The sequence below is a fragment of the Eublepharis macularius genome, chromosome 8, assembly GCF_028583425.1.
Source record: "Eublepharis macularius isolate TG4126 chromosome 8, MPM_Emac_v1.0, whole genome shotgun sequence".
NCBI lineage: Eukaryota > Metazoa > Chordata > Lepidosauria > Squamata > Eublepharidae > Eublepharis > Eublepharis macularius.
The window spans coordinates 70,290,742-70,316,956 of NC_072797.1; the positions used below are offsets into that span (position 1 = coordinate 70,290,742).

General features: G+C 43.5%; 1 protein-coding gene across 1 annotated transcript in view; it reads right to left on the bottom strand.

Annotated features, from left to right (window-relative positions):
- The window catches only part of TRIM36 (tripartite motif containing 36), a 59,733-nt gene that overhangs the window by 26,859 nt on the left and 6,659 nt on the right, over nt 1-26,215 (bottom strand). Inside the window, exons 2-3 of the mRNA XM_054987360.1 lie at nt 25,847-26,084; nt 19,099-19,424 (exon numbers count right to left, since the gene is read on the bottom strand). Coding sequence (XP_054843335.1) covers nt 19,099-19,424; nt 25,847-26,084 — 564 coding nt within the window. The remainder of the gene's footprint in view (nt 1-19,098; nt 19,425-25,846; nt 26,085-26,215) is intronic.

Genomic DNA, 26,215 nt, shown 5'->3' on the forward strand with positions numbered 1-26,215 from the left:
TGACAGGGAAGACCAGTGTTCAGATCCCTGCTCCGCCATGGGAGTGGCCTCAGGCCGATCACTCTCCCTCAGTCTAAACTACTTTGCAAGGTTCTGAGAGGATTAAATAAGGAGAGGAAATCAAGAACGCTGCCCTGATCTCCTTGGACAATGGATAGGTTAAAAATGAAATCAATAAATGAACAAATTTAGGCGAAGAGAAGAAGAGAGCAAACACAATGATTTAAACATTGGAAACTAGAAGCAGGTTACTAACCATCTGGGAAATGAAACTGTGGAACACAGCCTCAATAAAACTGTGAAAGCAAATAACCTCATTTGTTTTATTAAGCTGCATAGGCTTCCTTCCTATAATTTTTAATATTTTTGTCCAAAAAACCTTGACCTTTTGGCATTCCCACCACATGTGGGGAAACCACCCTTTAGACTGTCTACAGTGCCAGCACCTAGGGCTTAGTCCCGAGATCATATTCGCTAATTGCGCTGGTGTTTTATACCATTTTGTAAAAAAATTATGTTCCAACTCGTTAAATTTCATCACTTTGATTTCCTCTAAACCTTTCATAATTTTGCCTGCTGTCTTTTCTGATATCTGACCCTCCTTACTCCAATTTTTTTTTGTAGGGTTTGTCATGATAACTATAATGTCGTCAGCAAATAGGTTGATTTTCATTACTTCTTTCTTCATCTTATATCCTTCTATCCTAACACTATTCCTTATCCTTTCTGCTAACTGTTCTATTGCCGTAATAAATAAGAGTGGTGAGAGTGGGCATCCCTGACGTACTCCTCTCTGAATCCGAAAGGCTTGTGAGTGATTGTTATTTACCTTCACCACTGCTGTTCCTTCTCTATATATTTCCTGAATTGCCTTTAGATAGTTATTATCTATCCCGTACTTACTCATAATTTGCCATAAATATTCTTGGGAAAGGGTATCAAAGGCTTTAAATACATCCAATTTTAGGAGGGCCAGTTTTTTCCGCTGGCCATGATGTAAAACGTTAATTATATTTCTAATAGGATGGGCTATGTTCCTATCTTTTACAAATCCATACTGGTCTTCTTTTATTACATTTGGATTGTACCCTGGGGTCATATTTATTCGTTTGTTTACTTTGTAGCCTCTCTAATTCCTGAATTTTGAGTTGTCTTTTTAAGTGCCACTCTCTTTTTATAATTTTTTCTTTTTTATACAGTACCCCCTTATCACCACCTTTGCAGCGTCCCATAAAATATTAGTAGTTACTGACCCTCTACTTTCCTCAAAAAACAACCTTATCTGCTCTTTCATGTATCCTCTTCCTTAGCCATTATTAAATTGTTATACCTCCAAGGTTTTTTTGTTTGTTGTTGGTTTAATTCTATTTCAATACTTATTGGAGCATGGTCAGATATCCAGATTGGGTGGGTTTTAATCTCTTTTATGTTCATATTGCTACTCTTCCCTAGGATTGTATAATCTATACATGATGCTGTTTTGTGCCTGCTGGATATATGGGTGGGTTTAGGTTGCAAGCGCATAAGCTCATATGCCTCTGTCAGTCCCCAATCTCCTATGTTAATTATTTTACCTTTTGTAATGTCTAAGTTTAGATCCCCTGCTATAATAATTGCCCCCTCTGAGAATTTTTTGGTTTTTTAAAATATTCTACATAAAAACTTCTTTTGCCCCTTGTTTGGGCCATAGATATTTACTATTGTATACCATATACCTTCCAGTTTAAATTTCATTAAAAGGTATCTACCTTCTCTATCGACCATTTTATCCACTTCCTCCACTTTATGTTTCTTATGGATCAAGACTACTACTCCTTTAATTTTGGTGTCATTCCTAGCTTCTACTAATACCTCCCAGGCTGGATCATTTAAGAGCGGCTTTCTATCTTTTTTGCCTTATGTGTTTCCTGAAGGCATATTATATCAATCTTTTGGTCTCATGCCAGTTTAGATATATCTCTTAAGGTCCGAAGTTAAACCACTGACATTCAGTGAAAGCAACTTTATTACCCTATCCATATTCCTTATGGTTTTGGATCATTAAGCTCCATGGCTGTGGGTATATTGTGTAGTTTGCTAACCAATCCCTCCCTTTCCCCTCCCATCCCTGTGGCTGAGAAGTCTTTTGGGGAGAATGAATCCTCCCCTCTCTCCACCTCATAGAGTAACACGCATCTCCTCCATCTCCTTTATACTCTTAAAACTGAATCATTAGCTCAATAAACTCTTGTATATTTCCCTTTTAGGCAGCTCCACTTTGGGAGTTCGTCCTGGGCCTTTTTTCGCCCCTTGCAGATCCTCCTTCACCCGGGTCCTCGTAGGCTTCTACTTCTTCTGCTGCTGCTTCTTCTTCCATTTCTTGCTCTCTCAAATCTTCTGTTTCAATTCCCAGCTGGTTAAATAGTTTCTTCGCTTCGTTAGTATTTCATGCCATGAGTCTTCTTCCCTCTTTAAATATAATTATTGAAGATGGATATCCCCATGTAAACTTTACATTATTTGCATATAGTTTTTGGGCATAGGGTCGCATTAAGCTCTTTTTCTTAAGCGTCCCCTGGCAGAAGTCCTGTCTTGCCCAGACTCTTCTCCCTCTGAAATTCAGGTCCTTGTTTTTTCTTAATTCTTTATATATTTTTTGTTGTAATTTTTCTCTTGAAAATTTAATGATAACGTCGCAAGGGGCACCTCCTCTCCTCCTTCTTAGCAAATGATGTGCTCTTTCTATATCCTCGGGTTGAACTTTTATTCCGTTTTCTACAAGCCATTCTCTGAGTGTTTCTTCTAAGCTTTTGGCAGAAATCTCTTCAGAAATCCCTGCCAATATTAAACTAGCCCTTCTGTTTCGGTCAGACAGTTCGTTAATCTGCCGGTTTAATTGAGCAATCCTCTGCTCATTCTCCATAGCAAGTCCTTTTGCAGAGAGAGCTGTTTGCTTAATTCCTGCTATTTCCTTTCCTACTTTCGCCACATCTTCTTTAATAGACTTAATTTCTTCACTTAATTTACTTTGGAATTCTAGCACTGTGTTCTGGAGGGTAGTTATTTGCTCCGAGAGTTCCCTGATGTTTTTTGCCATCTCTGCTGGCTAATTAGGACGGTATGATTAAGCTATTTGCAGCTTCCGGGCGTTTCCTCACAGGAGAGTTGTAAATAAAACGGTCTTACCAAATTTCAGGCACAGAGATTAATCACTTCTGACTCTCCTTCCACTCTTATCTTGTTTTAGCTTTGCTGGAACTGCCCTATTTACATTCTTTTGAGCTATAAATCTTTAATTCAGAAGAGAGGTCGGAATACTGCTGCTGGCTGATTTAGCACATGCGTGGAACTCCGTATCGTCTCTGTTCTAATTATATACGTCTTAAAGGCCCGCCTCACGTCAAGATTGTGCCATTCACGCTCCCTTGGATGTTTTGGCTTTGGGCAGAAGGACGGCAAATTGATCTCTTGAGATCTGTGAAAACTAGAACAGGCCTTGGGTAAGAACATTGGGTCGGTTCTCAAGACCACCTTGTCCTTATGAAAGATACATAAGTCCGGCCTAATAGACAAAGTACTCATATCTGAGATATGACGCGCCAACGTTATTGCCACAAGGAAGATGGTCTTAAGTTTCAGCCAACATAAAGGGATATCTTTGATAGGTTCAAAGGATGCCTGTCAGCGCTGAAAGCACCATGTTCAAGTACCAGGTCAGGAACCGGTATACTGTAGGAGGATTCAGCAGCGTAGCACCTCGCAGGAACCTGCAAACGTACGGGTGAGAAGCTAGTGGTACCCCATCGACTGTTGGGATGACTGTACCAATGGCTGTGATCTGCTTCTTCAACGTTGCTGGTCTCAATCCTCTGTCCAGACCCTCCTGCAGAAATCCCAGAATAGAGTTCAGGGATGGCTCGAGCGAAGATAACTTCTTGCGTCTGCACCACCTGTTAAAGGCCTTCCATGAGGAATTGTAGATTCTGATGGTAGACCTTTTCCTAGAGGCCAACAGGGTATTTATGATAGAGTAGCCTTCGCGTTGGAAATAGCTCCATTCAATTTCCATCCAGTCAGAGACCACCACTCCGAACGAGGATGCCTGATGGGGCCTTGTTGCAAAAGAACTGGCTGTACAGGGAACCTGAGAGGAGGTGCAACTGACATAAGTTGTAGAGTTGTAAACCATGGTCTTCTTGCCCACCTTGGCACAATCAGAATTATGTTCACCCTCTGCTCTCGTACCTTTCGCAGAAGATTGGGAATCGTCAGCAGAAGAGGGAAGGCATATAAGAGCCCCTTCGGCCACTGAGATGTTAGCGCATCTGTACTCTCCGCTCGAGGATGGAAGAATCTGGAAAAGAACCTCAGAACCTGATTGTTCAGATGTGAGGAAAAGAGGTCCACTCTCGGAGTCCTGAATTGCACTGACACTAGCAGAAACACCTCCTTCTTGAGGGACCATTCTCCCAGGTGAAGGGATTCTCTGCTCAACCAGTCTGTGTGAATGTTGTGAATTCCCCTGATGTGTTCCGCCTGAATCGATTTGAGATTGTTTTCTTCCCATCCAATGATCTTGTTGGCTTCTCGCTGCAGTCAAGAGGATCTGGTTCCCCCTTGTTTGTTTATATAGGTCTTTGCAGCAACATTGTCCGTGCATATCAGAATATGTTCATGCTGAATCTGAACAGTGAAGTGCTTTAGGGCTAGAAAGATGGCTCGCATCTCCAGTATGTTGATCGGTAGCCTCCTCTCCCTGTCGGACCATTCGCCCTGTGCTGGACTGCCCTCTAGTGTGGTTCCCCAGCCGACTAGGCTGGCATCTGTGAAGATTTGAGTGAGCCAAGGAGAGAGGAAACTCTTGCCTGGTGTTAGGTTGGACTTGTCCGTCCACCAGTGTAGACTCTCCTTGACTGGTCTCGGGACTTGCACCTTGATGTTTGCCTTCTGTGCAATTTGAAGTTGGAAGGGTCGTAGTAGTGACTGTAGTGTCCTAGTGTGAAAACACCCCCAATAGATGGCTTCTGAATTCGCCACCAGTAGTCCCAAGAGCTTGGACAGACCCATTAGAAAGGATGACTGTTGTCTGATTACGACTGAGGCCAATTGTGTGGTCTTGGCTCTCTTCTCTTTAGGAAGATATTTCAATCAATCAGATTTATTTACAGTTAATAACCAGTACAAACTTATAAAAAACGTGAGTATCATACACAAAATTGTGTTTTAATCAGGTCCCTTGTGTTTATAATCAGGTCCAGGTGTTCCGGGCACTGTGACGGCTGTAGGAAGCACTTGGACCGATTTATCAAGAATCCATGCTCCTCTAGGAATCGAATCGCCAACGTTGTTTCCTTGAGAGAGGCATCTCTAGAGGCCGATCTTATTAAGATATCGTCCAAGTACAGATGTAAGTGAAGACTCATTTCTCGGAGTCTGACTATCGGTACTACCAGTAGTTTGATGAAGACCTTCGGGACCATCGCCAGACCGAAGGGCATGGCTCTGAACTGCAGGTGAATGTCCTTTACACACAATCTGAGAAATTTCCAGTGGGCAGGTGCGATGGACACATGTAGATATGCTTCTGTTAGATCTATTGATGTCAAGAACTCTCCTTGCTGCAAGGCCTCTGTGATGAAGCGAAGGGTTTCCATTTGGAAATGTCTCAGTATGATAAATTGGTTCACATATTTTAGGTCTAATATGGATCTCCAGTCTCCGTTCTTCTTGGGGACTGTGAAGAATATTGAGTAAACCCCTTGTTCCCTTTCTCAATGTGGGACGGGTTCGGCAGCTCCTATTTCTAAGAGATGCTGAATGGTTTGAATAGTGATGGACCGTCTGTGTGGGTCTTTCTTGAGAGGGGAAACTATGAACCGCTCCAGTGGAAAACAAATTCTATGGAGTAGCCATTGGAGACTACCTCCGATGCCCAAGCATCCGTATTGGACTCCATCCATGTTTGCTGAAACAGGAGTCGTCTTTCCCCCACCAGAGCGCTGTGCGAGTCTGGGCTTCTTCCCTGTGTCCTCTGAGTCTTGCCTGTTACCACGATGTCCTTGTTGTCGGACAAACTTGGAATGAAAATTGCCCCTCCATGACTGTGTCCTGGGAGCATTCCAGCCTCATCTGGGGTCCTGTCGGTTTCTAGGCAGTATATGGTGAGATCTGAAAGGTTGGTACCCAAACGATCGTCTCTCTGGTCTCTTCAGAGACTTTGGAAGTGCCTTCTTTTATCTTTAGTTTCCACTAGTATCTTTTCTAGTTGGTCACTAAAGAGTTTCCCCCCCTGGAAGGGGTAGGACGTTAGTATGACTTTTGCTTGCAGGTTGGCTGGCCAGGCCCTGAGCCATAAAAGACGTCTAGCCGCTGCCATAGAGGCCAATGCTCTGGAAGTGAAAGATAGAATGTCCATGGTAACATCAGCTGTAAATGTGCAGGCTTTGAGTATTCAGTTGGCTCCTTCCAGGAGTCTCTTTTTGTTCTCAGGAAGCAGTTGTATTAGTCTCCTAATCCAAACAACGGATGCTCTTGATACAATGGATGCTATAGATGAGGCCTTGATAGATATAGTCATTGCCTTGTGTGCTCTCTTTAGGACTGCCTCGTCCTTCTTGTCCAAGCCGTCTCTGATTGTGCCTTGCCCGTCCTCTGAGAGGAGGCCCTGGGACTGAAGGGCTGCTACCGGTGCATCGATAATGGGAACCTGTAACAGCTCATTGGCAAAGTTAGGCAAAACATACAATTTCTTAATAGCATTAGGCACTTGTTTGTACACCGCTGGCACTGACCATTCTGCTTTAAGCTGACGTTCAAAGTATTCAGGGAACGGGAATACCCTAGTCATGTTCTCTGACCTGGGAAAAATCTCGCTGTTCTCTTTAGACCTAGACTTAGGTCCCTCTGGTTTGGCCTCCTCCTCTTCAGTGTCAGTCTTTCAGATCCAGAACTGAAAGAGTCTGTGCCAGCAGGTATTGATAGTCCTCTGCCTGGAAAAGTCTATTGGATTGTTCAGGAATGGCAGGTTCTAGTTCCTGCTCTTCCTCTGTCAGCAACTACCCCTCCTCAGAGTCCTTGCTGGGCGAAGGATCCTCATCTAACCATCTAGAGGACTTGGTAGTCGTTTTACCCTGGGCTTGTTTCCTGGCTGCCTTAATGGGCCAAGGACCACCCTGGCTGAGACTTCCCTGAGAGGTTCCAGGCAAATTGGGGCTTGAGGAGAGAGAAAGCCCCGTGTCTTCTGGTTGGCAAAGGGCCCATAATTGCTCCCTTAAAGACTTTCTAATAGCTACCAGAATTTCAGGGACAAGACACTGGAGGAGGCACTTGCGTGGTCTTCTGGAGTGCATTCGCTGAGGCCCTGTGCCGTGGTTGCATGTTCTCGCTGCGTTTCTCCCACTGGAAGATTGGAAAGCGTCGTGATTTGAAGGGAAATCACCTGCCGCGGCTTTTCCCACCAAAACAGGGCCCCGCAGAGCCGCACTGTTTCCAGTCGGCAGATGCTGACACACGGCTTTCCCTGGCTCCTTCTGCTGCAGACGGGGCTGTTTTCTTGAGGGCTGTTTCTCCTCTGGAGGCACTGCATTGCCTTAGAGGCAAGTCGGAGCCAGCAGGGCCTGTTCCTGCCGTTGGAAGGACGGCTCCTGGGAGACAGCCCTCAGCCCTTTCCATGAATGATTCCTCGGAGTCCAATGACTCCTTCGAAGCCATCTGTAACTTGTAAGGGGGAAAAGAAAACTCCCAAACAGGTCAGGATAGAGAAGGAAGAAAAAGAAATAGAGGTAAAGATAGACTAGCAGAACTAACCTACTGAGCACTGTTCTCCCTTGAGGCAGGAAAAGGAGTGAGAGGGTGGCCCCACACACCAAAGGAAGAGGAAGAAAGTTCAACTTCCTGCCTCCCCGATTAGATGATGGGAATCACCCAAGATGTCCTCCACCTCAGAGGGAGAATGGGGTTTCCAGGGCAACAGCAGGAGTTCAGACAGAGTTCAGACAATCCCTGCCTAAGTTGCCAAGGGAATTTATTGCAGATACCAGACTATCTGGCTTGACAAACAGCAACGAACAGCAACAAACGAGGCTTGCAATGACCACCTGTTCATTTAGAATGGGGCCTCACAAACAGCTTGTTCACGAACAGCTTGTTCGCGAACAGGAGATTGGGCTGTTCATGGCTTTTTGTTGTTGTTGTTCGTATTGCTGTTTGTGCCCATCTCTAGTCTTTACCACAGCCAAAATCAGTTTTTCTGAGGAAGAGACATTGGTGTATATCCAGCCATCCATGGACTTCCCTTGATGGGGCCTTTTCCACTTCTCTCACCTGTTGCAGTCCACTGAACCCACTCATTCCCCAAACTTTGCTCCTAGGAATGTCAGCAGATCCATGGGAATACCACAGAGGGGACTTGACAGAAAATGTCACCCCATTTTCACAAACAAAAGTGCTGTTCCATTGGAGGAACTGCATGGTTGGATACATGCTGTTCCCAGGAAAATGAATACATTTTGCAAGGGACATATGCATATACATTCTCCTATATAGTTTAATCATTGAATTATAAGTTTAGATTCCAAAGACCTTACTAAAAGGTCACAAGCCACCTCAGACTGCCTTGGAACTGCATGGTGCCACTGCTAATATGCAAAAATTTAATACCATAGAAATAGTATTCTTTTGGAATATAATCTATATTTTTATTCAAAATTGTTTATTCAATTCTTCCCTGACCAGGCTAGACAGCCAAATGAAGTAAGTTGTCTCCCCTCTTAAGTCTCTTAATTATTACAAAAAAGTTGTACAAAAGCTTTTTTTTTAGGACCAACCAAAGTTATAGAACTATGTGCATCACTAAAACAGTGCAGAAATTTAAGGTCTTTAGACCTCTTCATTAGGCTACATATTCAAGAAAATAAACTGTTTCAAAACATAGCATCAAAGCACCAAATTTGCAGCTGTAGCCTTAAAATGGAAAACAAGATCCTCTGAAGACTAAATTGGATTAGTTTGTGTGGTGCTAGAAACAAAACAGATTTTCACACTGCATCAAATTGTTCAGATAAATTATAAAAATAAATGAGAATTCTCATTTTACACGTATGAAAGTAGCTCATGATAGATTATCACTGCCTAGGAACTCTTTGACTTAGTTGCATATCCCATGATCCTGATCAGCCATACATTTGAAATCATATTCCCAAACCCTTACCACATCTAGTCCTTATGCACAGATCAAGAAGCTACTGAGGCTAAATGATGGGAAGTTGCTGGACTTAACCATGACTATGATTTAGTAAAAGACAAAAAAACTCATCAATATAGCTCAATGATAGCACACAGTAATGGTGGTATATTGGTCAATATTTGCATATTATTGTCACAAGAATCCATAAAGGAGACCACCTTTGAAGCTCTCCTGTTCCAGCTAGAATGGCAAGCCACTGGCTGCCACTGCGCTGTAATGGTTAAAGTGTTGGGATAGGATCTGGGAGACTCCAGGTTCAATTTGCCACTCTGCCATGGAAGCTCACAGGGTGATTTTGGACCAGTCACACACACTCAGCCTAAATTACCTCACAGAGTTCTTGTGATGATAAAATGGAGAAAAGGACAACGTATGCTGTTTCAGGTCCACATTGGGGAGAAAGACGGGGTCTAAATGAATTAAATAAATAAATAAAAATATATAGTGGCATTAATGACTGATGAGCCCACAAGGATTTCATACGCATATAAGGGAAGTGTACCAGAATACTGAAAAATTGTTACTATGATGCTTTTGAAAAGATTAAGACAGAATATTGAAAATAGACTGAAATTATTTTTGTAAAATTGCATAGCCACTATTCCAAAGAAGTTTTGTGTGGTAACACTGTAAGTTGTAATGGCAGCTATATTAACTTTGGCTAAAGTACAGAAGTAGGAAAAAACACCAACAAGAAAAATCTTTTTAGATAAGGCTAGAATTTTTTACTTGTATGTAAAGCTTTCAGCCCTTCAAAGAGACAAGGATGTGGCTAAGATTAATGTGGTGTGACAGCAATTTCTTTTTTGTATGGAACAAACAACACGGAGGCACTGGCCTTATTACTTCTATTAAATATAATAGTTTTGCCTTATATCAATTAGTGGTACTAGGTAATGGTATATCGAGTCTTGTATACGAAGTTAGTCTTTGAGACTGACTTTTTCAGTAGTTATCTTGTTTTATGGATTACTGTGTAAATATGGACTAAACTTGCCTTTCTTATTTATATATTGCTTGACTCATATAACAACTTAGAAATAAGTATTAAAAGCTAGAGGCTAAATGGACTCACTCACGAAAGAGTTCATAATAGTAATATGTTACAAGGCGGAGAGGGCATATCTACATCAATTTCTAAATAATCTCTCTTGGTCAGAACTTCAAAGCACATACCCTATTTCCACTGTGCCTAATTCAAACTGTCCTTGAAGCTATAGAATATTTTCCAGAAAGTTTTCTTAGTGTAGTTTTTAGGAGACCGGATTTGTTTCAGCAATCTATGGATACAAAACTCAAAAGATCTCACCCTTGTTACCCTCCCTACTGCAGTCCATTCTCATTGTGGCAAAGTTGATTCCTGGGGTTACCACACTTGGATGGATTAATAGTCATGGGGGTATGAAGCTCCTCTCCTCCCTCTTCAAGCAGAGTAGCTCTACTGATGGAAGAGGTAGGAAGTGTGACTCACATGACTATTAGCCCCTATGGATCCACATACCCCTGGAATCAACTTTCCAGAGTTGGAAAGGACTAATGGGGGAAGGAGCAGAAATGTGAAGGAAAGCCCAGGAAAAAAAGGGGGGGGCTTTACTCACTCCTTCCCGCCAGACTTTACCATTTTTTTCTGATGGAAAAAAATTGGAAAATTTTGTGGAAGGCTGGAAAAAATTTCTATGAAATATTCTCATGAAGACTTTTATGCAAAGCAGTCTACAGCATTAGATAATATTAATTCCTGTGTATACTGAATAAAATATTGTAAGCATGTATTTATTGTGTAAATGTAACTAATTTTGTCTACAATTAATATGCTGTAATCTGTACAGTAATACATTATTGGTTTAATGTTTTTATAGGCTTGGAACCACACTACTGTTTCCACAGGCACAATCCCTTTCACAAACGGCATGTGATTTTCCACCACTCCCTTCCTTGGGAACCCAATAGGCTCCCCAAAATCCTATTTCTGGGGGAGAGGGGACCTCCAGGAACAGGAATTTGAGGGGCATTTCAGGCTGCTGTGGGAGCAGGAGATAGGAAGAAAATCACATTCCATAGATGCAATGCCTTGCACCCTTGGAAACACTAGTGTTTAACTTGATATCTAAATATGATGGTTATTATCTAAATATGATAGCCTATTACGGCTGAATGAGACTGTCTGCTCAGGCAGTACACTTCCTTTTGTTTACTACAAAATGTCTTTTCTAACATCAACCTTTTATTTTTTCCAGCTTTTCAGTTGGCAAAAATTAAAATAAATGTGCTAAAATAGCATAAAGTACAGCACTTAGCAGCTCTCATGTATTTGTAGATTTTCTTGTTGCAGACTAAGGCATTTATGGTTGTTGTGGATTTTCCGGGCTGTATAGCCGTGGTCTTGGCATTGTAGTTCCTGACGTTTCGCCAGCAGCTGTGACTGGCATCTTCAGAGATAGAGATCTCTCAGTGTCACAGTGTGGAAAAGATGTTGGCAGGTAATTTATATCTACTCAGGAAGGTGGGGTTTGGGGTGAGTAGATATAAATTACCTGCCAACATCTTTTCCACACTGTGACACTGAGAGATCTCTGTCTTTTGGTGCTCCACCTCTGAAGATGCCAGTCACAGCTGTAGGCGAAACGTCAAGAACTACAATGCCAAGACCACGGCTATACAGCCTGGAAACTCCACAACAACCATTGTTCTCTGGCCGTGAAAGCCTTCGACAATAAGGCATTTATATGTCCACGTTCCATAAACATACCAAACAGTAAAGTTTTCAATGCAAAGCTATGAATGATGTGTTTTATGTTGTTAAAAAGTTTAGGTTTAATACAGAAGTAAGTATGCATATATTTCAATTCCCTCCCCCCAAAAACTGTTTTTCCCCCGGGTCTCCAAGATTTCCAGAAATTTTACATCTCTAGGGAGAACAACAAGGGAAAGATCTGCCTCCATCGGCTTCAGCTGACAGGCTGCTAGATCCAGCTCTATACACTGAGATACAAAAATGTTTTAAGAAAATGTGACATTTTTAATACATACAGTAATCTAACAATACCTACGGATTGTGACTCAAAAGAATATTTCCTCCCCCCTCTCACTCTGCATTCAACCTAAAAGGGAAGAGCTATATCATAATGCAAATTGGCAGGATTTCAAACTGGCACTGTCTCAGTATGGCATTAGCTTATGTGGTCTCTTTTCATGTGCTCATTTGTGTCAAGGTGCTCATAGATATCTTTTTTTACCCCCTTTTCCAATTCCCTCAGCAAGCTTACCCAATCCCAAAACATCACATCTGTAAGTATGAAAAAGTCAACGAGATAGCAAGGTACATTTACCCAATGACAGCCAATTTTTTTAAGCCTAGAGGGCTATATACATTAGAAATCAGCTGCTGGGGATCCTGTTCATTAGAAAAGGAAATGTGGCATTACAGTAATTTTCATCTGACTAGCAGTAGCTGCGCACAAGTGTAAAGCTTAGGATCAAAACAATATTTATGTATACAACTGAAAAATCTAAAACACCAAAAATGAAACAGGAAAAAAATGAATTCCACGCATTTCAGAAAAGCTCACAGGGCCACATTATGATCTCCATAAACCCTAAATGATCATTCCAAGTTGAAACAAATAGAGTATTGTGTGTGTCCCTCCCAAAAGCTTCACAACGCTTAATGTAAATGCAGATATTCTCCATAAATCTACTTGCCATACCACCAGGAGTAATTAAACTCAAGACTGTTTGATGAACACTCCTGTTCTGCCCAATGTAAGAAACCCCACCCACTTCCTCTGTATCCGAAGAAAAGAGGAAGAATGTGTCCAAACATGCTGAGATTTGGAGCAAACAGAAGCAATTGCTTTTCCTTGGTTCAAATGCTCAGCATAGAATAAGACAGCTTGTTACTCTCTTGAGTGCTTTGGTATGCACAGAGGATTTGGTACTGAGAAGGAGTTAGAAGCAACTATGTTACATCTGTCTAGTAAACCCAGCCAAAGTTTGTGAATGGCTAGTAATAATCAGTATCAGGAACAACCAGTCACACTTTCAACATTGCTGTCTAGTATACGTAATCTTTTACTGGAGAGAGATTTTTCCAGTTAAAATAATGGTGCACTGTTTACCATACCCTTTTTATCGTGTGTTGTTATGACTAGACATGGGCACGAACGGGGAAAATAACCCGAATTTGCTGCACGGTGTTCATTCCCGACAATGAACACAAACAGACAAACGGGACCGAACCGTTCCCATTAACGAACATATTCGCTGTTCTCCAGCACAGCCCCCTTAGCACTTAGAGAGCCCATATTCACAGGGAATGTGCAGCAGGCTCTTCTCCAGCCATCACCCAAGTTTGGTCAAGATTGCAGTATGGATCGTGGAATTATACATTCACAAATTCGACGCCCCCAGGAAACTCCCATTCAATACAAACGGAGCCACCCTCTCCAGTCCAGTTCACTTTGTCCCTGTGCGGTGGACCTGAAGGCAGGCCGCCTCCGCTCTTGGGGGCAGGGGGTCTGGATGATGGCCGGCAGCACCCCCCATGTGCCCACCCCACCAGGCCTACAGGCAGGCAGACACTTATCCGCTCATGAAGCAAAGTGGTTGATGACTGTGGCTGTCAGGCCTGGCAGGCATGGGGAGGCAGTGGCATGCCACCTCCCCTCAAGGGGCGGGGGGTCTGGCCGCTCGCCGGCAGCACCCCCCATGTGCCCACCCACCACACCTCCAGCTCGGAGGCAGACAGATTATCCGTTTATGCAGAAAGGTGATTGCTGACTGCAGCCACCGGGCCTGGCGGGCGCAGGGAGGCAGTGGTGTGCCACCTCCCTTCAGAGGGCAGGGGGGTCTGACCACTAGCCGGCGGCACCCCCATTTGCCCACCCGCCAAACCTCCGGGTCAGGGGCAGACAGATTATCCACTTATGCAGCAAGGTGGTTGATGACTGTGGCCACTGGGTGGTTAGGTAGAGGGAGACCAAGGGGTTCCAGCCACGGTGACGAGCTGTACCTGGAAGATCCTGCAAGGGGGCCTGGAAAACCCCAATCCATCAGCGGCTGCTGGCATCAACCACCTCCCGGCTGTCATGGAAAGGAGGGGATGAGGTGGGTCAAGTGGTGAGGAAGGGTCATGGCAGTACCTGAGAGGGAGAGGAGGAAAGAGGGGAGACAAAGTGGTCAGGGTGGGAGAGGGGGACCACGGGGTTCCGGGCACGGTGATGAGCCGCATCTGGAAGATCCTGCGAGGGGGACGGGAAGACCTCAAATCAGCAGCTGCAGGCATCACCCACCTCCCTGCCATCACGGAAAGGAGGATACGGGACGGTGCACGTGGTGGGGAAGGGTCATGGCAGTACCTGAGAGGGGGAGGAGGAAAGAGGGGAGACGAAGTGGTCAGGGTGGGAGAGGGGGACCAAGGGCTTCCAGCCATGGCGACGAACCATACCTGGAAGATCCTGCGATAGGGCCTGGAAGACCCGATCCATCAGCGGCTACTAGCATCAACCACCTCCCTGCCGTTACGGAAAGGAGGGGACGGGGTGGTGCAAGTGGTGGGGAAGAGACTCGTGACAGTACCTGAGAGGGAGAGGAATGGACCGTGAACTGGAAAGCTCCCAAGTGAGAGGTAGTTGGGATGGGTCAGAGTGATCCCAGACAGGGAGAGGAAGAAATAGGGCAGTGGCAGCAGCTGCCATCACCCACCTTTCTGCCTGTGCAGAAAGGATGGGAGTCGCGGGACACATTCCCACCCAGCTCAAAGGGGTTCAGTCAGTCCAGTTGACAGGGGAGCCCCCATGCTGTGCAAGCATGCCGTATCCCTATACGATACAATCGGCTGCGCAATCGCAGCTGAGCTGTCCCTTGTGACCAAGGAGGGAGCAGTAACAGGATAGTCCAGGATAGTCCCTCATGAAGCAATGACCCGCCGTCCTGCCTTCGTGGAAAGAAGGGGATGGGCAGGACAGGAGAGGTCATTCGTAAGGGTTGGAGTAGTTCCACAGAGGGAGAGGTAGAAAGAGGGACCAGCAGCCACAAGAAATGAGGGGGGCCAGAGCAGTTCCACACCACGCCAAGACACCTCATCTGGGCAGGCAGTACATGAACTACTCATAACAGTTTGGGCGGCACCACCAGACACCAACTGCCTTCCTGACTTCACAGAAAGGAGGGGATGGACAGGTCAGAGTGGTTTCAGAGAGTGGTTTCAGAGAAAGAAACGGGGCAGCAGCAGCAGCTGACATCAGCCACCTTCCTGCCTTTGTGGAAAGGACATGGGTCGAGGGACCCATTCCGCCCTGCTCAGAGGGCACAGTATTTGTGATGGATAGGGCCAACATGCGGCTCAACTACATGTGCAACAGCTCCTGAGCAACACAAGTGCCCAAAGGAGGCTGCCGCCAGCATCACCCAGTTTCCTGGCTTCTCAGAAAGGAGGTGTCATGATGATCTGGCTGTGCCAGGAAGGCCTAGCAAGGCCTCAGAAGCCTGTTAGCAGTGGGAGTGGGCCTGGCTAAACCTGACCCAAACGTGCCAGCCCTCATTCGAGATACCCGCAGGACTCGACGGCCAAGGGTACGCGGCGACGGCATGGAGAACCAAGGGGCAAAATGTTTTAGTAGCCTGCGGAAGCCCAGGCACTCGACGATGGATATGGGCAAGCCATGTAGGGCAATCGTCTCTGCCAAGATGCGAAGGCCCGCCTCCTGAGCCCTCAACCTCGCCATTCTAAGCAGCGCTGTCCCAAACCCCAAGGGGACAACCTCCGCAAGTGCGGCCTGCCTGAGCGCTCCGCTCCCACCAGCGTCACCCTCAGGGTAAGGATTCTTGCTTGGGGTGGATTCCAGTGACCCTCCCACTAATCCCCACTCAGAAGAGCTGGCCGCCCCCTTTCTCCCCCCAACAGATGTTTCATTGGGCGAGGACGGAGACCACAGGCTCAGGTGGTGCGTCTTCAGATGCTGAGTCAGGGCCGTCGACGACAGGTGCTGTGGGGTTTTGCCACTGCACACCAGGACATCACAGGCATGGCACCGCACCACACGGGGGTCATTAGGAAGGGCCCGAAAGTGCCTCCATACGGAGGCATTGAAACATGGACGATTAACTGTCCCAGGGGAAGGAGGATGAACGGTTACAAGCTGCGCAGCGGAGCTGGCCACGGACAACAGAGTGAGGGGTGGACTGCAGGCGGGGACACCACTAAGAGTTTGGGATGGGGACGGGAGGGATGTTTCATAAAACACAAACCATTCCTCCAGGGATCCGTCACCCACCCCCTCCTCAAAATGTTGAGAGAGATCCTCTCCCCCCAGCAGAAAGACCTCTTTGGCCTCCTCCACAGCCCCCACAGGTGAATCTGGGGGAGCGGGATTACTCTCTGCTGCCCCCGAGCGACACCCAGTACTGCTTTCCACAAATAAACCAGGAGGACTGCCTTTGCACTTCTCCCCACGACCACCCGTGGCAATCACCACAACATGAAGACTCATTGTGCCACCAAACTAGAATTGAGGAGGACAGAAAAGGAGAGAACACTGTGAGCCCTCAGCCAAGGTGCCCACAGAGCTTGGCCCCAGGGCCTGGCAGCAGCCCTGAAACCACAGGGAGGGGCTAGAGCCCTAGTCCAGCACTCCCAGATACCTGACAAGATCAGGCACTAATAATAATGTGAGCCCTCAGCCGAGGTGCCCACTGAGCTTGGCCTCAGAGGCTGGTAGCAGCCGTGGAACCAGAGGCTGAGGCTAGAGCCCTAGCCCAGCACACCCACAAGCCTGACCACCAGATCAAGCACTGATACTGATAATAATAATAATAGACAGGGTGAGCCCTCAGCCGAGGTGCCCACTGAGCTTGGCCCCAGGGCCTGGCAGCAGCCCTGGAACCAGAGGGGATAGCTTCCTATCCCACCCACCACACACAGAAAAAAGCCCAGCTCCAAAGCACTCTCCCTCTCTCTCTCCCAAAACGCTATTAACAGCTCTCTTCCACTCCACTGCTTGCTGAAAGTGAAAGCCAGAACTGGGAGCACAGTGCCCTTTTATAAGCAGAGGTCAGATTGAGAAACGCAGGAGGTCTGTGGTTGGCAGTCAGAACTGCCTAACAGGGTTTGCAGGGATGATATTGGAGTTCCCATGGCCACAGAACAACCCCCTCCTCCCTCCCTCCCCCCTGGTGTCTGCTCCCATGTTACCGATTGTAACCAATTTTCAGCTCCACGCTTGGAAGGAAGACCTGCCCATCAACCTAAGTTGGGCTTTGATTGGGGTGTCCGGAGCAACAGAGGGAGTGCAGACAGAGTTCAGGCACTCCCTCCCTCCGTTGCCAAGGCAATTGATTGAAGGCACCTCAGTGTCTGGCTTCCCGAATGGCGGCCGAGCGCATCAAATGAGGCTTGCGCCAACCACCTAATCGGCTGGAATGGTGCATCTCGAAGCAGACGAGCGGCCTGTTCGTTGTTTTTTTCCGTTTGTAATGCTGTTCGTGACCATGTCTAGTTATGACTACTTTTAGGATACCGTCACCTGGACACAAGTTTGTGGTTATTAAACAAACATGTAACTATCACATGACTATTGTATACATGGAGCAAAACAATGTAGTCCCACACCCATGATAAAGTTTAATTCATTCACATCAATGACCGTTACCAATTTTCCAAGGAAGGCCTATTAATTCTGAAGCATTTCAATTGTCATGTGACCTAGTCTTGCCTACTTTTACCAGAAAGTTTCACCACTGTTGTGTCTGAGTTAGTATTATGCAGCATGCGTTCACTGTAGACTGAGCTAGAGCTGGAACCCACAGTATCGTGATCTTTATTTTAATTTTTGCTGGTTATCACCCTTCCCTCCCTAAGCTCCTGGTTTTCCCCACTTAGCAGTGGGCAAGAATACCTACTACATATAAATTACAAGATCTACAAAGTCTCTTTCTACTAACAAAAGGACTGCAAATATTTAAATAGGAGGTGAATGATATTTACTCATTTATCAAAGCATGAGAAAAGGCAAAAACTTCTCAACCCTTCTGAAATAGTTTAGAAATGTGTTATCAGACTTACACGCTGTCACAGCTCCTGAAGCTACAAGAAGTGTTCGGATTGCTTAAGCTTCTAGATTTCACAGGTGATGTTGGTGAGGCGTTGCTTTTTTAAAATCTATTGTTTGTTTCTCTTCCAAGCTACCACAGGCTTCCCAGGGCCAAAGTCAGCATGATCAAGTTACTTCAGTTTCTTTCATACAGATCATTCCTCAACAATTCACACAACACTTGAACAAGTATAATACTACAGTTTATATTTAACGCACTTGTATAAAAACCTACTATTTTAATATCTCAAATACAACCAGGAATACTTTTACATATGTAATTATAATCAAGATATTACAAGTCTAACAAACTGACAGACATTTGCTCTGAATTGTCATAAATGGATACACAAAGCACAAGATAATTGTTACATTCCCTTATGATTAGAGAATGTTAAGATGGCTGTTGTAATTGTTGCCCCTGCAACATACTTTTAAATTCAAACCAGAAGTAAAACACAGCAAAAAGATAGTTAACATTTTTGAAGCCCATAGTCACATCCAAGCCTATAAATACCTGTTTCTTATAAACTATTGTTAATGCTAGATGAGAAAAGACCCCCACAAAAACCCTCGCAACTTCAGTTTGCATGAATAATATTGCCTAAAAGGAAACCTGAGCCACTGCTAGATCCTAATGTGTCTGTAACATCTGAAAGTATTTAAAAATAGTGTAAAAGCTGCCCAGAGTATCTCAAGACTAACAACCCTGTACTATTTTCAGAGTACAACAGATTGAGCACTGTGTTTATACCAATTCTAGTTCGGGAGATAAATTGTACTTACTTTTGGCCTGAAGTTGGTAGTTGGTCCCACATATTCATGTTGGGCTTTTAAAGTTCCCCAGGGATGATGTATTTTGAAGCATTCGTTGCAATAACTTGCGCTACAATCCATGCAGCTCTTTGTGGATTCTTGCGGTGGGGGTTTACAAAGATCACACATAATGGCTGTAGCTGCCCTTGCTGCCTGCCGGTATCGTTCGACTATAGTTTCCAAGGTGAAGTTGCGAAAGAGGCCATTGATGCCACGATCTCCCAGTTCTATATCATGCCGGCATCCAGGACAAGGGAAAGTAGTTGTCTTAGGAGTTAATGAATTGCGTTTCCAACCTGTGTGGATGGCAGGATCTGGTTGAGTTATAATACAGTAAGGTAAGTGGTCTGATAGGTCAAGAAGCGAGTAAGTAATACCTGCTAGATAATTAGGAATTTAAACTCCAAATTCTGTTTAGTATGTACCATTCAAAATGGTACCATACAAATGTTACTTCACTAAATAATGCATTAAAATTGTTCATCTTTGTGAACAGGACAACACAGGAATACCTTGTCTTCTGAGTAGGGAGGCCAGGCCTCTGTCTCTCAACCCTCACAAGCTTTGGGGGGCAGGGTACAAGGAGGGGAAGCAACAATCCATACTGTGACATCCTTACAGGTTTCACCAATATTCTACTGTTTTACCAGAGAATCTCTGGAAATGTCTAGAGTGTCACGATGTCAATCACCAACACTTTTCCCTCCCATTTCCCTCACCATCAGTCATTTGAACACCAATGGGGACAGAGCAATGTGGGCACAAGTTTGCTTAACAGCACCAGGCAAATGGTAAGCCTACTCCCAATAACCTTTTGACCAATATGATATGGGAATTTGCCTAATATATGGGAATTTTGTAAGATATGGAATTTGCCTAATAAAATCATATTAGAAATAATGCAAAGCATGGAATGAAAAATTAGAAATTACAAGTCATTGTTCAGCCTGAAACTCATTTGATAGGCTTTCACAATTCCTTCTCAACCTAAATAGACGTGAAAGGTTGAGAGATGCATATTGAATGCAACATCAGGAGAGGGCAATAAAAATCTAAATAAAGGAATACCAGTTACGAAAAGATTTTCTCGGTATTAAGCCTAATTGCTAAATCCCATCCTCACTCTGAACAGGTGAATGTCTTGATATCATTCCCCGCTGGGAATCCTCCTGGATCACAACTAAAACTATGTCATCTGCATATAAAGATGGATTCTTATTTCAAGCTTGAAAAATGTATAGCTGTCAATGTCAGCATCAATGTCTTGGACCAGCCAGGAACACAGCCTTCTTCGAATACTAAATATGAGACTATCAATATATAGCCAAGGCTATATGACAAGGATAAAACCTGACTTTTTCAGCCATGTCACCCAAATCCAATACCAAAGGAATCTAAATTGTGACCAGTTTTATGCAAAGTAGCCAACTCTTATGTATTTTTAAATTGTACTTGTACTTTAAGTAAATTTAATCTTAGAAAACCCTGCAATGAGAATATGAGCAGCACATGCTTGATATAAAGCAATTATAATTCAAGAGCCTTTAATGGAATATATACTATGCATGGCACATACATTTTAAAGAACTTAAAGGTCTGAGTAGAAGAATGATGTAACATGCAACATGCAAGAAACAAACAAACAAAGCCAAATACCTATAACAGCGTAATGCTGACTAGGACAGCAGGCAACCAATGTCACTCCTATTCAAGCTTTTTGCCAATTACACAGGCAAAAAAAATCCAAATTAGGTTACACACACATACACAACAGCATAGTGGTCAAGTTTAGGCAATGCAATCTGAAATACTTAGCCAGTAACATGCGCTCTTAAGTGTTGACACCTGTGAGCCTTATTGTTCAAGCCAAAATATGGATAGGTTCCACAAAAGTGTGGCCTTTATTTCAGTCACTTAAAAGAGAAAGTATGATAATGAAAACATGATTTTATACACATACTGGTGACACCACACCAATAATTAATAATTTCACAAGATCCAAGATATTCCATCCCTTTTCATGTAATCTTTCGCTCAGATCAATAGCTGTCACGTCATTCTACATGCATTCACAGATTACAGTTCTTTTGTACAATATCCAGAAGATACAAGTATTACGTCCTAGCTAGCTGAAAAAAAGGCTATTATTAAAGGAGGAGCAAACACCTCCACAGGATGCTCCATATTTACTTGTGATAATAAAATTCTTTAAAGGGCGAATAAGAACTGTTTATTCTCCATTTGCTTTCCATGTCTTTAATCATTTTTTTTTATCCTGCGGCTGAGAAGAGTTGTATTCTACCCAGTGTTTTCTTCTATGTATATGCACTGAACTTAACCAACAGAATTTTATAGATTTGTGGCTGAAAATACATATTCAGTACCACCTTCCTAATTCTCCTTCCCATTTGACTGGCTAAACCATGGCTGCTCTCCTGCAACCCTAGTTACAAATGTGCAATAAGAAAACATTCTCAGCATTCTGAAGTGTGACTCAGAACAATAAATATCAGAATAACTAGAAAAGGGATAATAAATCTTGAATTTGACTTAAATTTATGAATACAGAGATATCACCAGCATTATGAAGCACCATGAGAAAATCTGTGGAGGGTTTTTTAAAAGAAAAACAAAAGTGAACATTTAAAGGTCAACTGGATTCATATATTATTTATAAATGAATTTTTGGTCTTAAAATAAAAATATTTTCTTAATGATCTTTGAGATGGAAGAATCGAGTTACAGCAAGCATAAACATTCACAAATTGAGAATTTTAAGTTTATTAAGTTTCAGTGAGCCATATTTTGATTCAAGATACAGTAGTTCTCAAACCTTTTGAAGTTTCTTCTAAACTTATGTGGGTATTTCATGGGAATAGAATGAGATTGCACACACACTAGACACATTAAGCTGTCTTATAATGATTCAGACCACTGGTCCATAAAGGTCAGTATTGCCCACTCTGCCAGATTGGCAGAAGCTCTCCAGAATCACATCACCGACTATCTGGTCCTTTTAAATGGAGATGCTGGGGATTGAATCTGGGACCTTCTGCATGCCAAGGAGATGCTCTACCACTGAGCCCCTCCTCTAAAAAATTACAAAACAAACTTATCTAAACAATAGAAGTAGTTGAATCAGCACATATGCTGGTGCAGCAGCAACAATTAACATTATTACAGTTTCGTTTTCTCAGCCATGCCGGACGCTCCTCTCGGCTGGTCCGGGAGGAAACGACCGGGCACCCTGACCGGGCGGCTGACCCGCAAGGATTAGCCCCCAGGACTCCCAGGGAGGGAGCCAGGGTCCGGGACGCGGCGGGAAGAACTCCCCGAAATCAATGCGGGGGGGGAATTGCCCGTTTGTCCCTATGGAGGCCGGCAGATGTGCGCGGCGCCTCGAGTGCCGCCGGGCAACGAGAAACGGCAAGTAAAAGAAACAGGCGGAAGCCTGTAAACAAGCGAATCCCTTCTGTTCTACAAGCGTTTGTGAAGGAGAGGTTGATCTGAAGAAGACTCGCTCTTCCCCTTCGTTGAGTTCCAGAATTTTGTTGGCGCCCCCCCCCCCAAAATGGCAGCAAGGAAGCAAAGTCCCACTCTCGGTAAGTTAATCTCGGCTACCTTGCAGAAGGGGGAGTCGCTCGAAGAGTTGGTACGCAGGGCGGTGGTGGAAGCTATAAAACCCTTTGTTGACAAGCTGAACGAAACTGATCAAAGGGTGGGCTCAATTGAAAGCGAGGTGAAAACCATTAAGGCAGCAGCGGGGGGGGGCAGAAAAGTCTGCTCTGGAAAGTGCGTCACTTGTGAAGGCTACAAAAAAGGAGCTGAAGTTGGTGGAGAACCAGCTGATCGGGCTACAGGTGGAACGAACGCAGACAATTTTGCGTCTCCAAAACGTGAAAGAGGAGGAAAATGAGGATCTGTGGGATTTGGTCTCGGAACTACTGGCGACACCCGCGAGGACGACTAAAGAAGAGGTCAAAAGCGCCATTTTGGAGGTCCGTCGGGCTTCTTCAAAATATGCAACAAAGCGACAGTTGCCTCGTGAGATCATTATTGACTTTTCATCTAAAAAGATCCGGGACACCATCCTATATAACTCATACAATGCGGATTTGGACTTTATGGGTTTGAAAGTCAAGATTTTGAAGGACGTTCCATTTCTAGTCCGGAAACGGCGTTTTAAATATAAAAAGTTTGCAGCACTTCTGAGGGACCATGGAATAAAGTACAAATGGTTATTCCCGGAAGGAATATGGTTCAGATATAAAGATCAGGCCTATAAGATATTATCAGAAGATCAACTAAAGGATTTTGAGAATAAAAACCCAGAACTCTGCTGCACCAAGAACGAAGAAAAGGAGGAGCCGGAGGGGGAGGGGAGGAGGAGAGCATCGCAACAGCAGTTGCACAGAGAGAATTGCGTCCGGGACCTAGAAGGGGGAGGAAAGTTTAATCAGAATTTGAAATGTTTATTCTCTGTATGATTAACCACTCCATCATTATTTTATGGAGCTATTTTTGTATTATGACAGTATGAAGGGAAACATTGAAGTGTAGTGTTTAGTGTTTGTAGTTCATTCCCCCCCTTTTCTTTTTCCACCCCCCCTTTGTCCCTTCCCTCTCCCCTTTCCTTGTGATAGTTTTGTGTAGTGTTTTGTAGCTATGAAAAATAAAAAATTTATTAAATAAATAAAAAAAAACATTATTACAGACACAGTCATGTTGCATGAAGTTTAGGAACAGCACACAAGTAGAGATTGACAGAGGGCTAGCAACAGCCTCTGAAACACCTTAAAGCATCCTAGATGTAATACAGAGCTGCCAACTAAGAATCAGGATAGCCTGGATATTTGGGGGTGGAGCCTGAGAAGGATGGGGTTTGGGGAGGGGAGGGACCTCAGCATGGTATAACACCATAGAGTCCATCCTCCAAAGCAGTCATTTTTTCTTTAGGGGAACAGATCTATGAAGATCAGATGTAATTCCAGGAGATCTCCAGTCCCCACCTGGAGGCTAGCAACCCTACTGTAATTCCTTCAACAACTAGCAATAGTACACCCATGCATCCACGATCCCAGAGAAAGTATATGTTTAAGGCAACCAGATCAGGATATGTCATTTTAGTGCAGTCGCTTTTGGCCTGCAGCTTCTGCTACACCAACTAATTTAAGAGCTTTGTAATGTACTTCCTTTCATAATACAATGCATTAGATCAGAATACATTACATCAGCAACACTCAGCTTAATACTACAAACTACGACTTTACAAGCAATAGAATCATTATATCAAAGCCCAGTAAAAGGCAGCTACAACATTTTTGAAGGAATTTATTTGTATTCAAGTTATTTCAGATTGTGCAGAGAGAGACATTTAGACGTCAGAATCCAGTTCACCTTTAATTCTGCTCCACAAAAATCAAAGTGATTGTCTTTCTCATCCAATGGTATTATGTCTAAACATTTGCTAAGTTTGACCACTGATATTTAAAGAACTATAGATTAAAGATATTAAATTAGATCCAAGTACTACACTATCTACATTTATATAAAAGTTAAGTATTTCTACCTCTCCACCCAAGAGACCTCCTCTGTGAGGCTGTAAACAATGAACAGAGAGCTGTTTTAAGCAACAGAAAGGATTCTCTAATGGTGTATCATGATATACCCAAGATAAAGCACCAGTTGTCCTGTTTCCCACCGTGGTTAAATAATGTAGAACAGAATAACGACTTATTGCAATTCTATGCACACTTACTTATCCAAGTAAACCTGCATCAGATCAGACAGCACAACTGTTATGAGACATGAGATAAGGGGGGAAACACTATTTCATTACAAAAAGTCCTTTAATATCAACAGAAAGCTGACAACATTTCTAACTTGAAGAGTGGGTTACTTTATTTATTATTTTACTTGTTTCAACTATTTATGATTGGCTTAGACTTACAGAACACTTCCTCTATGGAGGTAACTTTAACCTTACGATCATCGTGATATGGTTTTTATTGTGATTTTAAAATGTATTTATACTCTATTGTAATCCGTTCTGGGCCTGCTTGCGGGAAGGATGGGCTACAAGCCAAATAAATAAATAAATCCTTGGCTCAAGAATCTAAGACCAACTAATCAGTTGCAGAACAGCATACCGTAGGAGCTGATATAACAGCACTAATATTTATCTATTTATTAAATCAAATCTCATAAGCACCAATATTCAAAGAAGCTATTTTGAAGATTCTTGTGATTCAATTTTCCATCTATCATATTAGTGAAGTTCATGACAAGAAAGAACAGTACTGTAAACCCACTGGGTAATTTTAGTTGGTTTGGGGAAGAGTTTCAGCACCACTGATGTAGGAGGAACCATATATATTTGAGAAACCATGGGGGAGAACTACTGCAATTCCAGTCACGCTTCACTTTTATTAAAATAAGAGGGGCTTATTTTCAGGTAGGTAAGACCTGAATAAGAGCAGAAATTCAAACAGTACAAAAACATGGTATATTTGAAGCAAATAACATCACATGAAGCAATCAAGATTTACTAGAATGCCTGATGAAACTACATGGAACCTGTTTCATTCAAAACTAATATTTCAAGAACACCTGATGATACTGAAAGTGATACAATGGATGTAATACTTTTAAAATGCTTGACTATTTACAAATAGATTCTGCTACTTCGTGCTGATTAAGCAGGGCTTCTTGTACGTACCTGATCTACTAGCCCTGTCAATTCTATCCATACTAGGTGAACTTATCCTGATACGAGGGCTACTTTGATTGGAAGTCTCAGAGGCAGCATCATTGAACGAATCTTCAAGTGTGAAAAAGAGAATTTCTTTTACGCATTTGTGGCAGATACTGTGTTGACAAGGGAGAATAAGCGGATGTGTAAATAACTCCTTGCATGCTGGGCAGATGAGCTCTCGTTCAATATTCTTAATGGTAACCTAGAAAAAAGCAAGATAGAATTTTAAAAAGAACTTGTGAACAGCACTAAGAAGACTTTATATACCAAGAAAGTGTGTATTAACATCATTTCAGATAATTTTAATACAACCTTCTTGCCAATTTTTAAAGT